This window comes from Pezoporus occidentalis, unplaced genomic scaffold (assembly GCF_034315485.1).
Source record: "Pezoporus occidentalis ecotype Australia unplaced genomic scaffold, CSIRO_AGI_Poc_V1 ctg23, whole genome shotgun sequence".
Lineage (NCBI taxonomy): Eukaryota > Metazoa > Chordata > Aves > Psittaciformes > Psittacidae > Pezoporus > Pezoporus occidentalis.
This window is the reverse complement of record NW_026914180.1, coordinates 4579925-4601197: the sequence shown is the minus strand read 5'-3', so window position 1 is coordinate 4601197 and position 21273 is coordinate 4579925. Positions and strand designations below refer to the sequence as shown.

Sequence of the window (21273 nt, the reverse complement as noted above, 5' to 3'; positions counted from 1 at the left end):
TAGAGAAGTTAAGCTGAGCCACAGTTGCGTCTGTGTTTCTAAACTCAGTGAAGTTTGCAACTGAAGGTCACAAGCTAGTTAGCAAAGAGGGATAGAGTGAAATTGAGGTATGGTGGAAGTTACTGTCTAAGTGTCATGGTCTGACATAAAGTCATATGCAAGCCACGCTACAAACACACTTCTGTAGGCAGTCACAGAGTACACAGCAAGACCTGGTGCTTTTATGCAACGTAGATGGAGAAGAAAGTACCAAACAGCAGTAGCTAGTCTGACACTCTCTGGTCATTAACATCTACTCCAACTATGAATTGGTGGGAGAAGCAGATGCTGGAACTCTTGGCATAACCCCTTGGGTAACAGATGTTTGTAAGTAAATACTTGTCTGCTCTGGTGGGCTGCTGCTGCTCTACCTGCTTGAGCAACTGCAGGGTAAGGAGGACTCCTTGGGGTACCCTCATTCAAGTAACTTTTCCATCTATTTATTATATATGTATATGAATAAATAGGATTTCCTGCTTATCAAAAAAATTCTACAGTATGGCTGCTTATAAGCAATAAAATAATACCCTGGGAAAGTGAGGCAAGGCCGAGCTCTAGCTAAGCACCTGTGGAGCTGTGGAAAAAGAAGTCTCCTATTAGAGGATCCAAAGTGATTCTCCATCAAACCACAACAGCTCTACCTTGGCTGTATGCCCAAAGTCTGACAGGACGGGTACTTTTATCCATAAGACTGCACTTCGGCCAGAACAGATGTTTCCACTGACCTCAACCTCATCAGGTATACCAGGAACCAAAGAGAGCTGACTCTGCTGTAAGTGTACCAAAGCAGATACCTGAAGTTAGATGCATCCTACTCAAAAAATACTAAAAAGAAACGTTCCTGTAAACTGCCTGAAAGCAAAAAAGTTGAAAGCCTCATTTTCAGTTATGTAAATAAGGAATAACTCCACCAAATGTAACGGACTGGTATTTTTATAAGATCATTGAAAATGGAAATCCTAGCAAGATCTCTCTATTCGCTCATGGATATGTACTTTGCAAAGGTATCAGAATGGAGGCATTGACATAAGCTCCATAGTTCAAGCTGGACTGCATTTGTGCTACACTGAGAATTTAGTCCTGTATAATGAAAATTCAGACAAAGATATGTTCAGCAAAACCAGATCTGTAAACAGATCTAACTTTAATGACCTTATAATGGAGGTCTTGTTTACAACAGCTAAAAATCTGAATAACAGCTTGTTATGCAAAATCATTATCTAGTGTACTTGTATTAATGTACACAGTAACAAAAACTCACTAATCTCTTCAGGTATCACTGCAGGTTTTTGTGAATAAGATACAATGCAATCCAAATATATCACCTCCTAACTGCTGATAAGACTCTGTAGAAATTTTAATCTTGTTATTCACAATGCTTCTAATCACCTTGGTGCAAAGAAAAGGACATTGTCTCTAGCAGCTACTAACACCTTTTCTTCATATGAAAACAAGAAGAAAAATATACAGGGTTTTTCTTTTAAAGAGAAAAAAACTTCATAAGCATAATAACATTTACAACAAAACTGAATGTTTATTGTGAAATGACAATTCTCTGCATATGTCTGCCATAACTATAGATTCAGAGATACACAGGTAGTCCATTGAGTTAATTAGTCCATTTTACAGTTAATGCTACCTTTCTGTATTGTTTTGCCAGATATTTTTTAGAATATCTATAAATGCACCCCAAATACCATTCATCTTCTTGGGACAGAACATGTCTTTACAAATTTCCATATCCAGACGTTTTGCTTAGCATTGTGTTAACCATTCTCCTTTTCCAATCTGCTTTGATTATCCTGGTTATATCCCATTTTACCATTTCAAATACTTCTATATCCTTCTGTTCATCACAAAAAGTTACTGGCACCAACGAATACTCGACAGTCAGAGAAGAGGCAGTCCAGACATTCCAAACAGACCACTGATGTTCAGTGAGACACTGCTTATTCCTTAATGACAGCGTACACTCTGTCACACATGTTTGTTTTCTACTGAGCTGTTGAAAATAAGGCATTTTGTGCTTGCTTGATGGTTTGTAATACTTCTTTTAGAGGGCAGGCAGGCATTTGAGTAGCTTCAATCATAGTGAACAACTGATGTGTATGTACTCTGTGTGCAATTTAGGATAATTAAATAGAACTAAATTACATAGGATTAAATGCTATGGAGCTCTTCGTTTAGCTTTAACAGCTGGAGAAAGCTGATTTTTGTGACTTTTTTAGAATGTTCTCTATTCTTAGGCTTTTGGATATTATAAGGCATTTTCAACACAGAAAATCTCGTTGGACCTGTAGATTACTCCATGTTAAGGCAAATTTATGATGAAAGAGAAGTGAAAAACTAGATATTCTTCACTTGCATTGTACATTAGTTAGCTTTCTGCAACATGCCATGATCTTGGAAAAATGTCTTTTCATTGTAACTTTGTATGCCCCTGTTCACAGTACTGGTATGAGTTGATGCATTTGGACCTCAGTCCCAGCCACCCACAGTTAATCCCAGCTTGCTGTCTTCTCTCTCACAAACTTTCTGATGTCTAGATGACTTTATGTCATCTAGATTTTACTGGTACTTTAACTTAAGGATGCTTGGCCAGCCTTCCAAAGCTGCCCACAGGTACACAGGATATCTGAGATATCAATGATGACTCTAAATCCTGTCCTTAGGCACAACAACTTCAATAATAAAGCCCAACATACCTTCACATGTCAGTAGAAAGTATTCCAGGTTGTGACTGAAGGATGCACTGAAATAAGTACAGTTTTCAATCAGGTCACAAGACAGACACCGCCTGTTGAAGTTCCCATTTGTGCTTGCACTGAAAAAGTTCATACAAGTCCATGAAGATCACTGAGCAAATGTTATCGGGAAATAACATTACGTAAACCTTCCTGTCATTAGAACAAGAACATAAATATAATGCTTCCAGCATTAGCAAGAGACTAAGCATATCCATTTGGTTGAGTTTAAATCGCAGAAATGGCTCCTTTTTTAAATTTTGCCAGAATGGAGAATATGTAACAGGATACTGATGTCCTTTTTTTTTTTTTTTTGTTTGCAAGGTCAGCTGGTTATGAAGGAAGTTATAGTTTTTAAAAGAAAATAGTGGTTGAAATTCCACAGGAGTAAGTCACAGTTTGGTGAACGAAGGCATGAAACAATGGAGCAGTATTTCTACACCTACTTGCATTATAACAGACAACAAAGAGCTGGAATTGCTTTCTTTAAGTTTCTTACTGGTTGTCACACTGGTCTGATTTGCTACAGCTGCCTCAGAGGCCAGAGCCCTTTTTTTGGGTCTAAATAGTTGCTCTTATAACATCCAGGTGGAAAGGAAAGATTACACTTCAGGATTCACTTTTTAAGAAGGTAATGTGGTGTGTCCATATGCTTAGGAGTGTTTTGTAAGAATCTACTATGTATTGAAGAATGAAGTACAGATTATAAGCAAATATTACTAAATAGCATTTTGCATTGTCATAGCATTTTGAAACTTCAAAATGCTTCAAAACAATTAACTAATGGATCTTTCCAGCATGACTGTAAAGCAGATGAGTGTTTTTTTGCTAACATTCCAAGGTAGAAGGAGATGAGGCTGAGCACACGGTTTAGGGCCACAAAGACTGACCTGAGTAGCTCTTGGATTCTTGATTAGGCTCAGATTATGATTTAAATACAATTTGAAGCTACTAAATGAGACACAAAAAGGGGAAAAAAACCCAAACAGATCTTCATCTGACATAAGCGGTCAGAGCTCCAGTGGTGCTCTGTCAATGTCCATATGCCAAGGTTGCTGCTGAGCTGATGCCCTTGGGCTGGGATGAGAGGCAGCTGAACTACCCAGCACAGGAAATCAAATACCTGAAGTGAGGCCAAGATCACTGTGTAATCAAAGTAAGGTCAAGGACATTGACATTTTGGGCATCCCTTTCCTTGTTGCTTATGTGGGGAGGTGAGGTTAATGAGCACTAGGATGAGCTGCATGTCAAGATGGGTGAGGGGTTGGAAGCGCTTTGACTCATGGCAGCAGCTCTTGAGTGGCTGTGTCTGGACATGGGTTTGAAAATGAGATTTTCTTATCTGAATAGAAATGCATGGTCAATATAATTTTTATTTTTATTTTTTTCTTAAGAAAATAAACACCGAGCTGAGCTACTCTCAAAAAAACATGGAATCAAACAGACAAAGCGGTCCCAAAAGGAAAAAGGAAAAATTGTTCAATTTCAGATGATTTAGTTCATTCTAGTTTCCTTCCCACTGAGGAAAAAGGGGATGACATCATGTTAGAGAAGGAAAATGTACTGACTGTCCCTTATCAACTGAGGCTATCACCAGCTCCGCCCTTCGATGAAGATGCTGCGATAACAGCAGGGTAACTGAGAAGAAAAACAGGACAATTGGAATAATAATTCCAAAATGAACATTTAAAAGTTTGGGTTTCCTCCCCTTTGTAATCTCCTCCCACAGTACTTCCCTATAGCTACACTACCAACAGCTTACTATAAACCTACGTTTTAATCATCATACAGTTAGGGAGGATACTAAAGGGATTGTGAAAAACATTTGCAAACATAACATGTTGTTGTTTCTTTTCAAGATCATGAAGACGCGAAGCGTGATCAAATTTCTGTGAAAACTGCTATCCCAAAGTATAGAACCAGTTTCTACCATTAGTTTATGTAATTCTGAATTCTTTCCAGTGTTAAGCAGTTGTGTTGGAAAGTTTTGTGACAATTTATCAATCTTTATCAATCTTGGTACCATTTAAAATTTGCATTAAAATAAAAAATTGCTAAATGTAAAACATTTGCAAATGTCAAGCATTTTGCTCACTATTGTTATGGTGTTCTGCCTATTCCAGTGACGCATTGCAAGATCTTGCAATGCCATTAAAGACAAATATGTAAGAATCTGTTTCTATTGGAATTGCTTGTGTAAAATTGAAAAAATGGGACATTCTGTATGTGAAGTTAGTAAAGTCCATACCTGTATAAGTGTCGCCTCCTTGGCAAATCTTCTGTGCTGTGGAAATAACTGGAGGGAAAAAAAACCCGAAAGGCAAGTGTATAATTAAAAAGGTATTTTACAAGTATCTTATATAACATGTTCCTTTAAATCACCATTTTCCTGATCTTGTAAAGGCAAAGAAAGTTTAAGCTGAATTAGAAAAACCACAGACAGGGACACAGAGGCTCAAGCAAGGACGTCATAGTTTGCACTGCAGTTAAAAGAAGCATGGGAATTTTTGGGTCATATACAGCAGATCAAAAAGGATCAAGTGATTAAGTAAAAGGCCTTCACATTTTTACCTCAAGATTTCTGGCTCAGAATTTCCTTTAAATACCTTTCCTTTTTCTCTAGAACCAGTTTTTACTTCTCTGACCACTTTTTACTCTTTGTTAGATAGCTAACTGAGGTCCAATGCAAAACCCATGGAAAGGTCTTCTTTGAAAATGGGAGTTGGACTTTCTGGTAAGACAGAGTATGAAGTTGAATTTTTTACTGTCCTTGATTTGTGCTGAGACTGTGGTGAACTGCTTTTCTGGCTAAACAGCAAATGCCCTACCGTGTGGTGACAGCTTCTCAAAGTAATAGAGAGGTGCTTCTGGAGGTGGCCAGCTCAGGCTGGTGTGCAGGATCCAGACTGATCCCCAGCTGTATTTCATGTGAGTAATGACAGACCACAGGAGCAAATGTAGTATCCATGGGTAGAATAAAATGTCAGTACATTTAGCCTGGCTGATGAGTTACACTTGTTTAGATATACATCTTGATTCCACAAATTGTATATGGCATTTCCTGCTTGACTGGCCAGTTAAAATGCAAATAAGACTTTGGTGTTTGTTTGTCATATAGCTCTGCCATGTGCTATATTGTACTGAAGTTATTGGCAATTGAGGGCATTCGAAAACCCTGAAGGAACATTGTGCTCTTAGTGATAATGTAAAGTTTATAATATTCCAGAGACTTCTTACTCAGTGACGTCAAGAAACCGAGAGGTGGGAGCCTTGTATCCACCTGAAACTTTGACTGGAAAGGAATTTTCATGGTATTAGATTCCAGAAAGCCTTTCAAATATTTTCTTATGTAAGTTCTTGAAATGTATTTTTAAAAGAAAACATTTACAGAAGGTATTTTACAAGCATAAAGGGCAACTGTGAAGAAGGGTTGGGTTTTTTTTTTTTGTATTCTACATAAATACTTCCTAATCCATTGATATTTTTGCAGGTCAATAAAAGATTCTTTCTAAAACTATCTAGGTGGTCAATGAAAACAGACTTCTTTCCTTCAGAGGCTGATATCAGAAGTTGCAGAAGGAGAAATCATTCATCTACACAAATGTATTTAATAGTCACAGAAAGAGAGGTTTGAACTATACAGAGAAAATCAAAATAAGACAAAATACATTAATGGTACAAGAGGTTAAGATAACATGGGGACAGCTTCTCATGCTCTCTTACCTCCATCTCCTTATGCTCATACATTTCAGATGCATGCACAATACGATTGTAACAAAGGAAGACGGATTTGTCAGGCCAAGGTTTACTTACATTTTATGCCTCTTTTCATCATATGCCAATATCTTTGTCACATCCCAATCGCCAGATGTAATAGACTGTATGTTGTCACTGCTACTATTTGGCTGCCAGAAAGAGAAAAGAATTAGATTTCTTTATTCTTGAAAGAAGATATCTAAGCAAAGCTTCTCTTCTGGAAAAGGATGCTCTTTTGACTCCATTGCCTATTAAACATAAACCATGCATCTGCAATTTCCACCCCTCCTACTGCTATTTCTGTGAATCTGCAGAAGTAATAGAGTCAAAATCATCTGAACTATAACTCCACTGAAGATAATGGGATGAATTCAGCACAGAACAGCTTCAAACCCCTTCCGCTAATCCAGTGTGCCAAAAAGCTTCTGATTAATCCATTATGGCAGTGCAGGAATTTACTTATTTATGTACAAGTGAAGAGGCATTATAAAAACAAAGCATTTATATTGTTTGGAAAGAGACAGTTGATTGACTTTTTTTCGTCTATGTAGCTCATTTGGAAATTCTTGTTATCATATGCCCCAAAAAAGCATCACTGAAGGTTTTCTTTTATGCCCTAAACCCACATTCTACATTTCCACCGGTACAAACACAACTACTACTTTTTACTGCTTTTTGCTTTTGGTGATACCCAAAGCAGTGACAGCACGTGAGTCACCTGTGATGATGACATGGTGATGTGGTAGAACTTCCCTCGTCCTCCCTGGGGAATGGCTCGGATGAAGAAAAACTTCCGACCATCCTTGGAAAAAATCGGCTCTTCATTCTGTAAACAGCACATTAAGTGATGCATTACTATTAAGTTATTGTGTTTAGAATTGCTCAGCACTGCCAAACCCTGTGAAATTCATTCACAGTGAAATAGAGAGTGCTCTTTAACAGCAACCTGAGGCAAGCAAAAAGCCCACTGGAAACTGGAGAAAGTTTTGGAGATTATTGCTTCTTGCTCTTGGGAAAGCAGACACTTTTCAGCTGTAGGAAGACAGGGAGGCAGACAGCAAGGATTGTTCCTTGGCTATAAAGTCAATTCCCATTTGCAAAGCAAAAACTACACATATACACCTGACTGCTCAGAGCAGTTGGAATAAAGCCTTTAGAAATGGTATGAACCTTGCTGGCACAAGTGTGACAAACCCTGTTTACTTGTCTGGAAGAACTGATTTCTTCCTGGTCTTGAGGAAACACAACTAACAGCATCTAACTGCTGTCTTTCTCTAATCTCTTATTTATTTCAGTAAATTATTTACAAAGGGGAGGACATCTTGCAAAACTGCCTTTGACACAGAGCTCCCAGCTGAACTGATGATTGACTTTTATTGGGTGCTTAGAACTTTCAACCAGAGAGAGAAGAGAATTAGCAGAAGGAAAGCAAACATCACATATGGCATGCAAACATTTCCTGGAAAGGTCTTTATCTTTTTGTACAGAAACCCCAAGGCACATGAGAAGTCTTTACTATAAGAGATGGTTGAACATCAGATTGCAAGGGAAAGCAGAAGGATGGTCCATATGGTGTGACACAGTAGCACTGTACCAAGGGAAATCCTCTACTCTGAATCTTGAATAGCTGGGACTAAAACAAGAGCTCGACCTCTGCTGAAGCTCTCCTGTAGTATCAGTCTTTTCTGGGGACTGGCTGAGCCCTGACATCTCTGGTCCAGCTTTGTGGATCTGTCTTCTTCAAGGGCAGTCAACAGGTAAACTGTTGTTTAGCCTCTTCTGGCTCTTCCTTTAGTTCAGTGTTAGTCAAACACCCTGCTTTCTGCTTGGCACGCATCAAGATACCACACTGAACCAGCAAGAACTTGGTTGTATGGTGAGACTTATGGTTAATGCAAACTTCTACAGCAAAGAAATAAACATTTTTATTTCATATAAGCTAATGTATCATTCTAACTCTATGTTCCTGTGTTCCCAGCTCTTCACTGATTGTTTGCCACTATTTATCAGATTTATCAACACTGCAGTAGAATCCTAGAATCACAAAATGGTTTGGGTTGGAAGGAACCTTGAAGATCATCTAGTTCCAACCCCACTGCCATGGACAAGGTAGCTCAAAGCCCCATCTAACACAGACGTGAATACTTCTAGGGAGGGGGCATCCACAACTTCTCTAGGCAACCTGTGAGTGTCTCACCACCCTCACAGTAAAGAACATCTTCCTAATATCTAATCTAGACCCTCTGTAAGGTTAAAGCCGTTCCCCCTTGCCATTTCCCTACATGCCCTTGTAAAAAGTCCCTCTCCAGATTTCTTGTAGGCCCCCTTTAAGCACTGGAAGCTGCTCTAAGGTCTCCCTGGAGCCTTCTCTTCTTCAGGCTGAACAAGCCCACCTCTCTCAGCCTGTCTCCATAGGAGAGGTGCTCCAGCCCTTGAAGCATCTTTGTAGTCTCATTTGAACCCTCTTCAATAGATCCACCTTCTTCTGTTGAGAGCCTCAGAGCTGAATGCAGTGCATGGGGAGGAGAGGGAGAGGGAGAGGGAGAGGAGAATCCTCTCCCTCAACCTGCTGGCCATGCTCTTTTGATGCAGCCTAACATATGGTTGTCTTTCTGGGCAGCAAGCATGCACTGCCAGCTCATGTTGAGCTTATCATCAATCAACACACCCTTCTCCTCAGGGCTGTTCTTAATCCATTCGTCACCCAACCTGTAGCTGTGCTTGGGATTGCCCCAACCCAGGTGCAGGACCTTGTACTTGGCTTTGGCCTCGTTGAACTTCTTGAAGTTTACATGGTCCCACCTCTCAAGCATGTCAAGGTCCCTATGGAAGGCATCCCTTTTCTCTGGTGTGTCAACAGCACCATGCAGCTTGATGTCATCAGCAAATTTGCTGAAGGTACACTCAACCAGTGCTGCTGACATAGATGTTAAACCAGTGTTCAAACTGTTTTCCCTCTTATTTTCCTGGCTTAGGTTTCAAGTATATTTTAAATCCATTCATGGCTTGTTGCAGCTGCATGAAATTATGGTTTCATTTCATTCTGACATTGTTCTGTAACCTGAAACATGAAACTCGATATTGTTTCCGAATATCTTTCATTACAGAGAAACCCCATTGAAAAACAACTGTGATAGCTTGGGAGAACCTTCTGTTCGACAGGTTTTCCTTTACTGAGGTAAATAGCAATGAGTTCAGCTGACATTTCTATATCTGTGCCTACTGCATTATATATTCCAGCAATACATCTCTGCCAGCAAGAGCAGGCATTATGCAGATTAGTTTGAACTTCATTCAGAGTTACAGGGGAAGGAGGTACATGGCATGGATGACAGATGTGAAGGCTTTAGCACTCGGTTGATGTTATGAGGCAGCCTGTGTGCATATTCCTGTTGCTGGAAAGACAATTCATTAATAAGCTCAGAACTTGGTTTAGGATCTTGACAGAGATGGTGACTTATCCTGGATGGCAAATGGTGGGGACATTAGGCTTTTGGAACAGGATTTTATACTGTAGGGAGCTACACTGGGCATGTAATTAAAATATTCTGCATGTGATATAAACAGTTTGAAACTTTGGTTAACTATTGACTGAATCCTACAACACCAGAACAGAAGGGCTCTCCTTGAAAATAGTAGATCACTTTAATGCTGGTACAAGAAAATACTTTTCCTGTGCAGCAGGTAGGGAATTTTTGGAAGCTTTTGCCACAGGAGGCATATGGAAGCAGCTGGTATCAGGAAATACAAAAAGAGATTGAACAAACTCGTGACTCATTAACAGATACTAAAGGGAATAGACATGGATATAGTCTCAAATGTCTGTAATCATTTTATTGTAGATGGTGGTGAAATATGACAGGACTGGACTATGGAAAGCAGCAGCTCACACACTGCCCCTAAATACCACCAGCTGCTGTGTCTGCTAAAGATAGGGTTGGAGCAGAGGAAGCAGAGGGGAGGCTCGTTGGGGTGCTTCTGAAGTCTTTATGGCTCTTCTTGTCTTCTTGCTCAGCTAGATCTCTCTATTCAGACAAATGAATTCTACCCAAACGTTCAAGACCAGTTACCAGAAATCCTCTGCTTCGTGCAGATGAAGGACAAAGCTGTTCTCATGTCAGCTGCATGCAGCAATAACTCAGTGCTCTTTGACTCAAGTATATGGAAGAAAAAAAAGTAAGGTAACTCTTGTATGATTGATTCCACAGCAGCTTAAATTGAGCTTAAAAGTGACTAAGTAAGTGTGACTAAGTGTCCCATTTGCCTTTCTGAGTCCTGTGTGACCAGACAGTGGCTGAGTTCAGAAAGCAGGTCTATCCAGAGCTCTCACTTGTGATGGGCTATTGCCCCCAGGGTGGAGGAGGAAGGATGTTTGGAGCTGAGGACTACCCAGTCATCCTCAGACCTGAAGGAATAATCACTGTACAAAGGATGAGCCTGTAGCTAGGGAAGAAATTGGTGGGACTAACCAACCTGCATCACTATCAGTAAAAGAAAGAGGCAGTAACTCCATTTCCAGCAACCTGTTTATCACTGTGTATCAAAATGATGCCACCAAAAACTTCAGCTTTGGTGAAAGAGGTAAGGGATGGAAGGCTGCTGGAAGGCATTGTGATGCTTGGGGGGACTGCTGCTGGAGTTCAGAGCTGTGCAACACAGGTCAGCACAAATGGTCAGGAGAAGAAGAAACCAACGAGGGTCTCAGAAGCTTATCCCAAATTTGGCAGAATAAGTATGAATGACAGGACAATCCTAAATGCAGTCTGAACTTCTGTAGATCTTAAAGAGGGTCATGAAGTCCTGGAGTAAGGAATAACTATTTTTTAAAAAAGGTGGTGTGTATTCAGTTGTGTTTGGAGAGGGACCACTGAGCATCACCAAATCTGCAGCCACCTGAGGAAGATTCCTCTGGTGGAAGAAGGAATGGTAAGGTGCATGCAGGATGGTGGGCAGTACACTTTGAGAATGTGCATGATCAAACGTGCAGTGGGACAAACATTAAAAAGAGAAATTACCTACTTTATGGTCAGTCAGAGTGTGCGAAAGCCATGTGGACCCATAAGTACAGCACCTCCTAAACCATCCACATGTTAACATGGGTTGAACACTCATCATATTGCAGCACTGTGGGTTGCAGCTTCAGACTGGTCTGTCTGTGCTGCCATGGTTCAACATGCTGTCTGCCTCCTTCTCCACTGCTTCACATGCTTTTGGCTGGACTACATGTATTTCCTCAGCAGATTCTTTGAAATTTTGTTTTACTATTGACTAACAATTATAATTCCATGAGAATGACATTCTTCTGGTTCACCCTCAAGTTTTAAAAAGAAAATGAATTAATTTGAATAACCCAATCCTAAAGATCCCAGAACTAATAATTTTGTTCTGTAGGTATTTATTCTTTCAGGGAAATGTCCCAATACTTGAAGTGTCACAGTGCCATAGCTCTGATAAACAGGTAGGTGGGACATGAATGCTTTTAACTCTGCATTTTGGTAAACACTTCTGTTGAAATCCAAGAAAGTGTTCAAAATGCATATTGGCTTTATGGTGACGATGAAGTCATCTCCTCTTCTAGGCACAGGGGAAAGATCTCTTTCCATTCCCTACCGCCCTCAGCCCTTGGGGCAATGCTGAGCATCCCTGTCCCGATGCTCATGTGTGGCTGGGTGTACCACGCCAATGGCCATCTCTGAACCCAGGGCACCTGCACCAAAATACACGGTCATCATCTAGAGAGAAGCCCATGTCTCTGGATTTCATTCCCCTCCACTGGATCAAATCAGAACTCTTCATTTATGCACCAAAGCTTCTGTAGCCAGAAGCTGCTTTATTAGCTCTGGCAGATTAATTTGGATATTTGAATTATGGGGCTTTGGGTCCAATTTCTACTTCATCCTTTCTCTTTTGGGCAACATTAGGTCAGTTATGGGGTTGTTATATGAACAAAGGGCTTTACAGGATGAAAATGTCAGTCTTGTTTCTAAGGTTCTCTAAACTCTGTTTTTATTTTAAAAGTCATTTCATGCCATCTATTACCTACATGTAAGAATCATTACTGAGTCATCATGCTGTCAGGATTAAGGCGAGGGAGTTGAGTAGTAAAGGAAAAATGGTGTGAGGTTTTCAACATCTCAACCTTCTGACAGAGCAGAAGTCTTTAGTTTCAGACTGACATGATCTGAAACACTAGGGAAATAGGAGAAAAAAATTGAAAGAAAAATGCAACCCAAAGGAATTGTTATCAGAGTTGGCCAGCCAGCCCATGCAGGCAGTTTTGGAGGTTATACATCTCTAAACAATTTTGTGGTAATCTCCTCATCCTGCCAATGTCAATGTCAAAGCCTACAGCCCTTGCTGGAGTTAGAATTACACCCTGGTTTATAATTAAATTTGTTCAGGCCACATTCACACTTAAATAATAAACCAATTAAAATGCCAGTAAAGTTTATCTTCAGCAGGTGCTTAGAAATTGTCTTTTTTCTCCCTTGCTGACTCACTCTCTGTACATGACCATCACTGGCACTACTGGAAAATGGCTTCATAAAAAATGGAACAAAATTGTTTACAGCTACAATTACTGTTTCAAAGAATTTATATATTTAAGCAAAAGTATGAGTGAAGTTCAGTCTGACTCTTGTGCTCAGAAGTGCAGAAGAAAGTATATAAATAAAAGCAGTAAAATCTTTCAAAATCCCCAGGCAGTTTTGGTGAACATGTGCCTGTTCTTTCTTGAGCAAAATGTTTAAAAACACTGGCCCTATTATCTGACAAGGAGTGACAGATACTTTCTAGCAAAACCTGTATACATACTATATATTTCTCATTACATTTTGAGTCATTTATCCTATTTTTCAGCTACACAGACAGTGATAGCATTATTTCTATTTGCCTGTGCTGGAGAGAGGCTCTCCAAAGATTTTGGACTTGAACAAAATTCATTCACGAACTTAAGCCCAGAAGGGAACATGAGATCATTTTCTATGACCTTCCACACACAAACTATTAAATGTCACTGAGTTACCAAACTACAACAACAACAACATTCAAATTCATGGGTCATATGCCCTATCTTGGAACTCCCAGTATTTCAGACAGCTGAAAAAAGTCAACGTTGTCATCCTTGGAGACTACTTTATATCCCTGGTGAGTAACTATTGATACTGATGTTTTTCTCTCCTCACCTCCTGTTTCCTGCCTACTGTGAAGTTTGCCCCTACTCCAGGAAGGCCAGATGCACATCAATTCCCATGAAAAAAAGCAAAACTCCTGTATACTTTTCAAACCAGATGTATGGAGTACTTTGAAGAAATACTTTAAAGAATGAGGCAAACATATTCCTTGGTCCTACTGATTTGAAATTGGGGTACTTCTCAAAAGGAAGTCTGGTCGAAGAGGCATAAAGAATAAGCTGGTCAAACAAGCAGTTACCCATCATACTGGCTGTCTACAGGGCACCTGGCTCATATGCACATGCCTATACTAAAATGTCTTAACCAAGGAGTCTTCATCCTGGTCTGAGTCACACTCCTGAGCTCTTTCAGTAGCTGCCTAATGTGTAATTCATCTTCTCCTTAAAGAGCTTAGGGGACTTGCACCGGCATTGAACATTTTCACATCATTCTCATAATCAGATGCATGCACATGCCCAGGAAAATAACATTCCAGTTTTCTAGACTAATGTGACATATAGTTAAAGGTAACTGCAGAAAATACAATTATCTTAACAATCATATATTCAGTCAAAACTAGAATGTAAAGTAATTTTGTTGTCAGAAATACAGGTGAAAGAGCTCTATAATTCTTCAGACTCTTACAAAAGCTTTTGAAGAGCACTATCAAATGTCTCCAAAGTCCATAGCAAATGTTATCTTAGTTTAGTACTGGATGTAAATCACAGCAGTGTAAAAACACAGGTTCCAGTATACTGCGGTAATGGAGGCCTCAGTAAATAGTGGTGAAAAGATTAAAACTGTCCTTGAATTTATAAAATAAATGAAGCCTGTGAAGTTTGGTTGTTTAGAATTTTTTTCAGATATAAAATATGGGCAATTTAATTTTTTCTTGACTTCGCTTGCCTTTTAAGGTTTTGTTTTCAATGCAAGCCAACACTGTCCTGCAGCACATATACTCTACTCCTGAGTACAGCAATAAAAGATTATTTGAAATTCTTGGAGTACAAAATCTATTTCCTCTGTAAAATCAATTTTTATCTGGATCAGACATAGCCCACTGCTGCAGGACAGCCACTGGAGCAGAGAAGATCATTGTTCTTGTTGTGAACTGATGCACTGCAATTTCTACAGGTTCTCAGATCTCAGAACAAGCTGTGACAAAAATGTGAAATGTTTTAAATCTGGACTTGGAAAAATATAGTACAAGATCTTTATCTGACAAGCTGCTCCCTGTCTGGCATTCACATATCCCATGAAAAACAGTTCAGTGTTGCAGCCAGATTGGTATCAGCAGCTCCTCTCTCAAGAACAGCTCAGTCAAATCTGAGGTCCCTTCACAAACTGACTCCTGGGGAAGTGTTATAAATGATCTTCCAGAGATTTACATGCTTGAGATCTACGTGGTTTATATAGGCATATGCTGGAAAAAAATCCAAACAGACATACAAACAATAAACCAAACCTTTTTCACACACACACAAAAAAAAAAAAAAAAAAAATATCCCATAAATCAAAACTCCTTGCGGGTTTAAATTTGCTATATCTCCCTTTTTTAGCGTCTATTTTCATCTTTGTTTTATTTCATTTGGGCAATGGCAGCACATAGCCATACAAAGTAATAGTATTATGTACTAAGTTACAGTGTCAGAAGAATTACATGGCACAGTTGTCTGGTAAAACAGGATATTAAACTCCATCAGCCAGTTTCTCCCCATTCCATGCTCAACATCAGCTCTTGTTTTATATGCCCCATTGACAATTTACCTTAATTTTTTACCTTTTTACATCTGCAAATAGCTGCAGAGTAATACAGAGAAAAATGTCAAATTTAGCTTAAGTGACTTAAAAGTCCTGTCTGCATGATTTTGGCTCTGAATGGACATATGCTGTCTTAGTAAAATTGACCTTTGATCTTCTCTTTTCAATAGTGGACTTCTTTCCTGCCTGGAAGATCAGAGAAGAAACACCAAGAAACACTGTTAAAAATCATTAGTCTCAAAGCAGGGTATGAAGGACTAACTCTGAGGTTGATGAGTCTTACAAAGATATTGTCAGTGGGTGAATTTGCACCAGCATCAGCTTTTTCATCTCTTTTAAATCCAAGTAAATTGCAGACTAAGAAAAAATGGGCTCTCTCAGGGAAGATGGCATCTTTAACAAGAACTTGTTAATTACTGAGAAATTCTTTTCTATAACACAGATCACGCCATCTCTGAAGCATCTTTCTCGGGTCTGGAAATCAGTTTTTATCTTTGGGGAAAAAAACAATGAAACAAAAAACTACCAAAACTTTGATCACAAAGAGAAGATCATTATTACCTGTCTGTGCAGCCAGCCTTCACTTTCATCTTCATGTTTCTAAAACAGAAAAAGATCATTAATACCATACTTCTCATGTATTACATTTTGCCTGTCAGTGCAGGAAGCAGTTGGATTGAGTCTGAAAAGTTGTTTAGAAATACAAAGAAACTGTTTAAGCATGTGCTTCAGGAGTGTAATCCAACGGCTGCTCTCCTTGTCTCTCCTCCCTCACGAATAGGCATTCTCATTCAAGAAAACATCTTACTGTCCACAGTAAATCCACAAGATAAATTATACCCCAAAGAAATAAAGAAAGGTTGAAAAGAAAGTTGTTAAGAAAAGACATGGTGCTCTATGCACAGTATTGCATCCTTTTTTCAATGGATGGATATATAAGAACAATTTTCTGCTGCGGAAACACCTATGATGCCAGTTTAAAAGATGGTATCTGGTAATACTTACACAGGTTATAGGAATACACCATTTACATTAGTGTGTTTATAGAAGGGATTAATTAAATATAATTAAAATGTAGGTAGATAAGCATGAGCCATTTTTAATGCCATTAGATATATATAACCCTATTAAACTAGAATGACGCAAAGATATTCAGGATACAAACTGTTGATGTGTGTGTGCTCGTGCATACAGAGTTATTTCAAGACAAGTAATCACTCTTACACACACACACACACTGTTCCTGGCTATGTAGAAGATGCAAGAAGAACACCACCACAAAAGTAAACATTGCAGACACTGTTTATATTCTGTGTCTGCCTAAATAGATCTATGTCAGGTGACTTGTTGCCAGGTAAAATAACTGAAAGTATTTTCATCTTGCACAGGTTATGATAACCAATGGCAAGTGACCTTTTGGCTCACTTCTCCTACCTTCGTGCAGACTCCCGTGGTGGCATCGCATAGCGTCAGGATAGACACGTTCTGGGCCCTGTTCAGCCAGTTTACTGCCACCTTGGTGCTGGTTGCCCATTTCACCATGGTTATGTAGTAGTCCCTGCAAAAACAGGCATACATAAATCACAGTAGTGACATCCTAATGAATTGAAATGTGGCAGAGCAGACAGAGGCTGCTGCAGGCAAATGGTCCAGGAGCAATCAGTAGTTATTAAGAATGTTGCATCTTGATGTCTCTAGGCTGCCTTATGTATGGATTTCAAGCCTTAAAAATGACATTTTTAGGGCTGTGCAGGTGTTTTATCTGCCACTTCAGAAAGTCATTTTCAAAGAAGAGACAAATGCAGAGATAAAGAATCTTTCAAGCTATTCTGTCTTCCGAGAAGGACTGAAATGCCTGGAGCTACAAATTCATGCACAGGTGGAAAAGAAATTGCAAACAATCTCCATTCTGAGCACACTAACTGGCTGACTCAGACCCATCACCGTCAGGGTTGGATTCTTTATGCTTATGAAGAGTTAATGGCCTCTAAATATGCCTACTACACACCAGAATATCCACGAGTGTTACACTGAAAAGAAAATAGCAAGAAGGAAATAGTTTAGAGAAACACAGGGTTTCTGTAAAGCAGCTACATCTGTTGCCATAAAGACGCCAGCAGAGATATGACAGTTTCCATCGGCAAATCCAACATCCCACACTCCCTGTACCATCCTCTACTGCTGGACATATTCAGGTTGTGATAATACTTAGAATAAATCAGCAGTGTGGGCTGCACGGTCCTGTAATCAATATCTTTAGGAAAAGTCCTATACTTCTGTATATACGTATTTACATTGCTCACTGTGCTATAGTGAGCAATGGAACCACTTAGGTTGGGCTGAGCTGCAAAATACAGAATCACAAGTAAGTACGTGGATGGTCACCTCTTTAGAGCCAGTATGTAGAGGTACTCGCAGATGTCCACCTCTGCAGCAATTCAGGGCTTCACCAATTTATCTGTAGGGTAAAACTCTGGCTGAGCTGACAAAGCCGGTGATGTTATAAGATACTGCTGGGCTATGTGGGCCAAAGACATCCTTAAATTATAATATGACTTTTCACAGCATACAGTCTATAAAAAATTTATTAGTTCATTTGTTTGCTATAAAATATGCATAAGGAATTGTTGCTCTCATTGGAATTAATGTGGTGTGTCACTGGAGAGTACTTTATGTTCTGGCAAGCACTCCTACATATACTGAAGAGAAAGGGCAAAAGCAACAAAGACCCATTTGTCTAGCAAAATAACAAGTTGGAAATTGATTTTGTAGTTTTCAGTAGTATCTAGTGCCTGAATTTGGCTGGGGAAAAATAACAAAGGACCTCAATGATTGCATCCACTGCACTGGAAGGAAGGATACTTCCAGGTGAGACAACAGCAATTGGAATTTTTCATCCTGAAATAAAACTGTAATTTTACTCTTTATCAGTAACAACATAGGCCCTAAGAGGAAAAAAAGCAACAAAGCAAAATTAAACTGCATAACTGTCTCTTCTTTCTCTCCGAAATTAACTGAGCAGATTCAGACACCCCAGAAAAGGAGTGCAAACTTAGTACATATTGTGGCTTGGAGCATTTTTTCTGTAAATCCAATTTAAAGTTTGAAGGACATAGATTCAATTTTTACATTCCTCTCATTGTTTGAGCACAGGAGCCACAGTTCTTTCTCAGGAACTTTTAATTATTATTTTAGGTCAAACATTAAGTTCCCTACCACCCCAGAGATAGGTATGAAGTCTCAATTTCTCTCTGAAGCCTCTCCCAGCCATCAAGCCCATGGATACCCTAGCCAGCAGACACCTGCAGATACTTTTATAGTTATTATTCTAGTCTCACACTAGTGTGGAATCTTCAATTCACTTTACACGTCTTCTGTAGGACAAACAGGTTTTATGTTTCCCATTTTGCAGAAGAGAATAAGACAATAAGGTGTGATTGATCTCAGTTAATTTTAAACAGCTCTGCCAGCTGCACTGGTTGAGCAGCCAGTGATGAGAAAGTGGGAGCCAGTGCATTTCCCAAGCCCTTTCTGCTGTCCTGTCCTAGATTTGATATGGAGCTGATGTAAGGAGAACCAGTTTCTTCTCATAGAGCAAAATCTAGACCAGCAGGCAGCTGACCACATAGATATCCACATCAAAGTGGATTACACCCTCCAAAAGGAAAGGCATAACTCGTTTGAGCTCCTTCAGGAAGGGTGCAGTTATGTTGAGCTGTGCAATCTATTTCCCCATTTCAGTAAAGATGTTGCAGATTATTTTTCAGCACCATTATTTAAACCCTAATTTCACTTGGCTGCTTTCTGGAGGTATGAACCTAAATTATGAGGCATGAATCTACAATATGGATACTTGAAGTATGACAACAGTAATAAAGCCATAAACACCACAAAGAACAGACAGTGATATATTACATGGCAAAGTGACAGGCAGCAGTCCAGCCTGCAGTCCCTGGGATACCGCTGGTTCCTGCTTGTGGTCCAGACTCACGTTGTCTGAGCTCCTCCATTATTAATCTGTTCATGACCTATGCAAGGACCAATGCTGATATCTGCATTTGGGGAGATAACCTTTTCCTTTAATTTTCCATCTGGGATGCAAATATGATGTGAGAAATAAGCTGGATCATGGTCCAATTCTGAGAACCTGCTGATACAACTCTTGGAGTGCAATGGTTTGCATAAAAATAAAAAATGCCTGACAGGCATTTAATGTTTTAATACATCTCCTCCCCTTTCCCTCACCCTCCTGAAATCTCCACCTCTTCCCTTCACTTTCTTTTCCTCACAATAAAGCATGGCATTAGAGAAAATGTGGCAAAAATGCTGAGAAACAAAGATATTTAAAAGGAAAAATCACAGTTGTACAATTTCCCCCAAAATATGTTTTCTCATTATCAGCTTTGCTTTATTTTTTTATTTTTTACTGAAAAATATTCCAACCCTGTGGAGAATTTCTGACTTCCCTTAATTCTTAAAAAAAAAAAAAATCAACAAAAAAAACAAGATCCTGGCATATCTCCACTTTATTCTCAGCTTTATTAATTGTACTGAATCACTTTGCTCCAGATGAAAAAAACACCAAGGAGTACTGCTCTGCCCATATATCACCTGCTTGAACAGATTGAGCACATTGAAATGCTTCAGATAGGGCTACTCTGGTTGAAGATCCTTATCATCAGCTTCTCCCGCTTCTTTGAAACTCCCTTCTGTAACTAACTGTACAGTATATCCCTCTTGTATATTTTAATGAAATGTTATCACACTAATCCTCTCATTTCAGAAAACATATGCATAATGAAAATGCACCCCTATTGCTCTAGCAGCACAACTTATATCATGCCCTAGGGATGGCAATTGCCATGGTTTTGATGAAATATACAGAGACTAATTAATGATGATATATTTCACATAATTTTACAATATTGATTGCAACTAAATAAATTACAGCCACCCATAACCATATAGAACAAATTTATTAACAACACTTGGATCTTACAGTGTGCAGTTATTACTATAATTAAAATGTTTCTGAGTCTCTCTGTTTACAGAGTAAGCTAGCAACAGAAAAATGATACTGCTCAGGAGCTGCAGTCCTGATACTGTGGTTGGGATACTGAGATGCTGAATTGCTGCCTGCTATACAGATCTGATGTTGAATTTTTGAAAGGCAAGTGCATTTATGCCCATTTGGTTTGGCACGGGTCATACATCTTTTGTTGCATAAATGGATTTGGAATATTTTAGAGTTATCCATTGAAAATATGTTCTGAGGCTGACACTAGGTTTCCCAGCAAAGAAAGGCAGCTCCCACCATAATGATCCCACCAGTCCAGTACCCTTTCATCAGATGGCTAAATAGCCTATCCACACACCTTATATATTTATCATGCATAATGAAGATCACCCCTGCACCCTCCCCTGCCCTGTGTCATTATCTCTGTGCTGCAACTGTATCTTTATTGGCAGTGGAATTACAGATCCAGCAATCCAATTTAGCATTCAGTAAAAAAAGGTTAGCATGCATGTTGGTTGGACACTCCTACATGAACAAGTGATGGGCTTGGGAATGATTATCTTTCATTTGTAGGGAACTTAAACATGAGAAGTTCAGGTTAGAGATAAGAAAGAAGTTCTTTACTGTGAGGGTGGTGAGGCACTGGAACAGGTGTTCCAGGGAAGTGGTAAATGCTCCATCCTGGGCAGTGTTCAAGGCCAGGTTGGACAGAGCCTTGGGTGACATGGTCTAGTGTGAAGCATCCCTGCTTATGGCAGGGCTGCTGGAACTAGATGATCTTAAT

General features: G+C 39.4%; 1 protein-coding gene across 6 annotated transcripts in view; it reads right to left on the bottom strand.

Moving 5' to 3' along the window:
- Window positions 1-21273, bottom strand: part of DPP6 (dipeptidyl peptidase like 6) — a 563983-nt gene that overhangs the window by 36578 nt on the left and 506132 nt on the right. For all 6 annotated transcript variants that reach the window (XM_062621474.1, XM_062621476.1, XM_062621473.1 and 3 more), the window contains 6 exons: window positions 16907-17030; window positions 16034-16072; window positions 7258-7365; window positions 6597-6688; window positions 5032-5079; window positions 2745-2863 (listed from right to left, as the gene is read on the bottom strand). In XM_062621474.1, the coding sequence (XP_062477458.1) occupies window positions 2745-2863; window positions 5032-5079; window positions 6597-6688; window positions 7258-7365; window positions 16034-16072; window positions 16907-17030 (530 nt within the window). The remainder of the gene's footprint in view (window positions 1-2744; window positions 2864-5031; window positions 5080-6596; window positions 6689-7257; window positions 7366-16033; window positions 16073-16906; window positions 17031-21273) is intronic.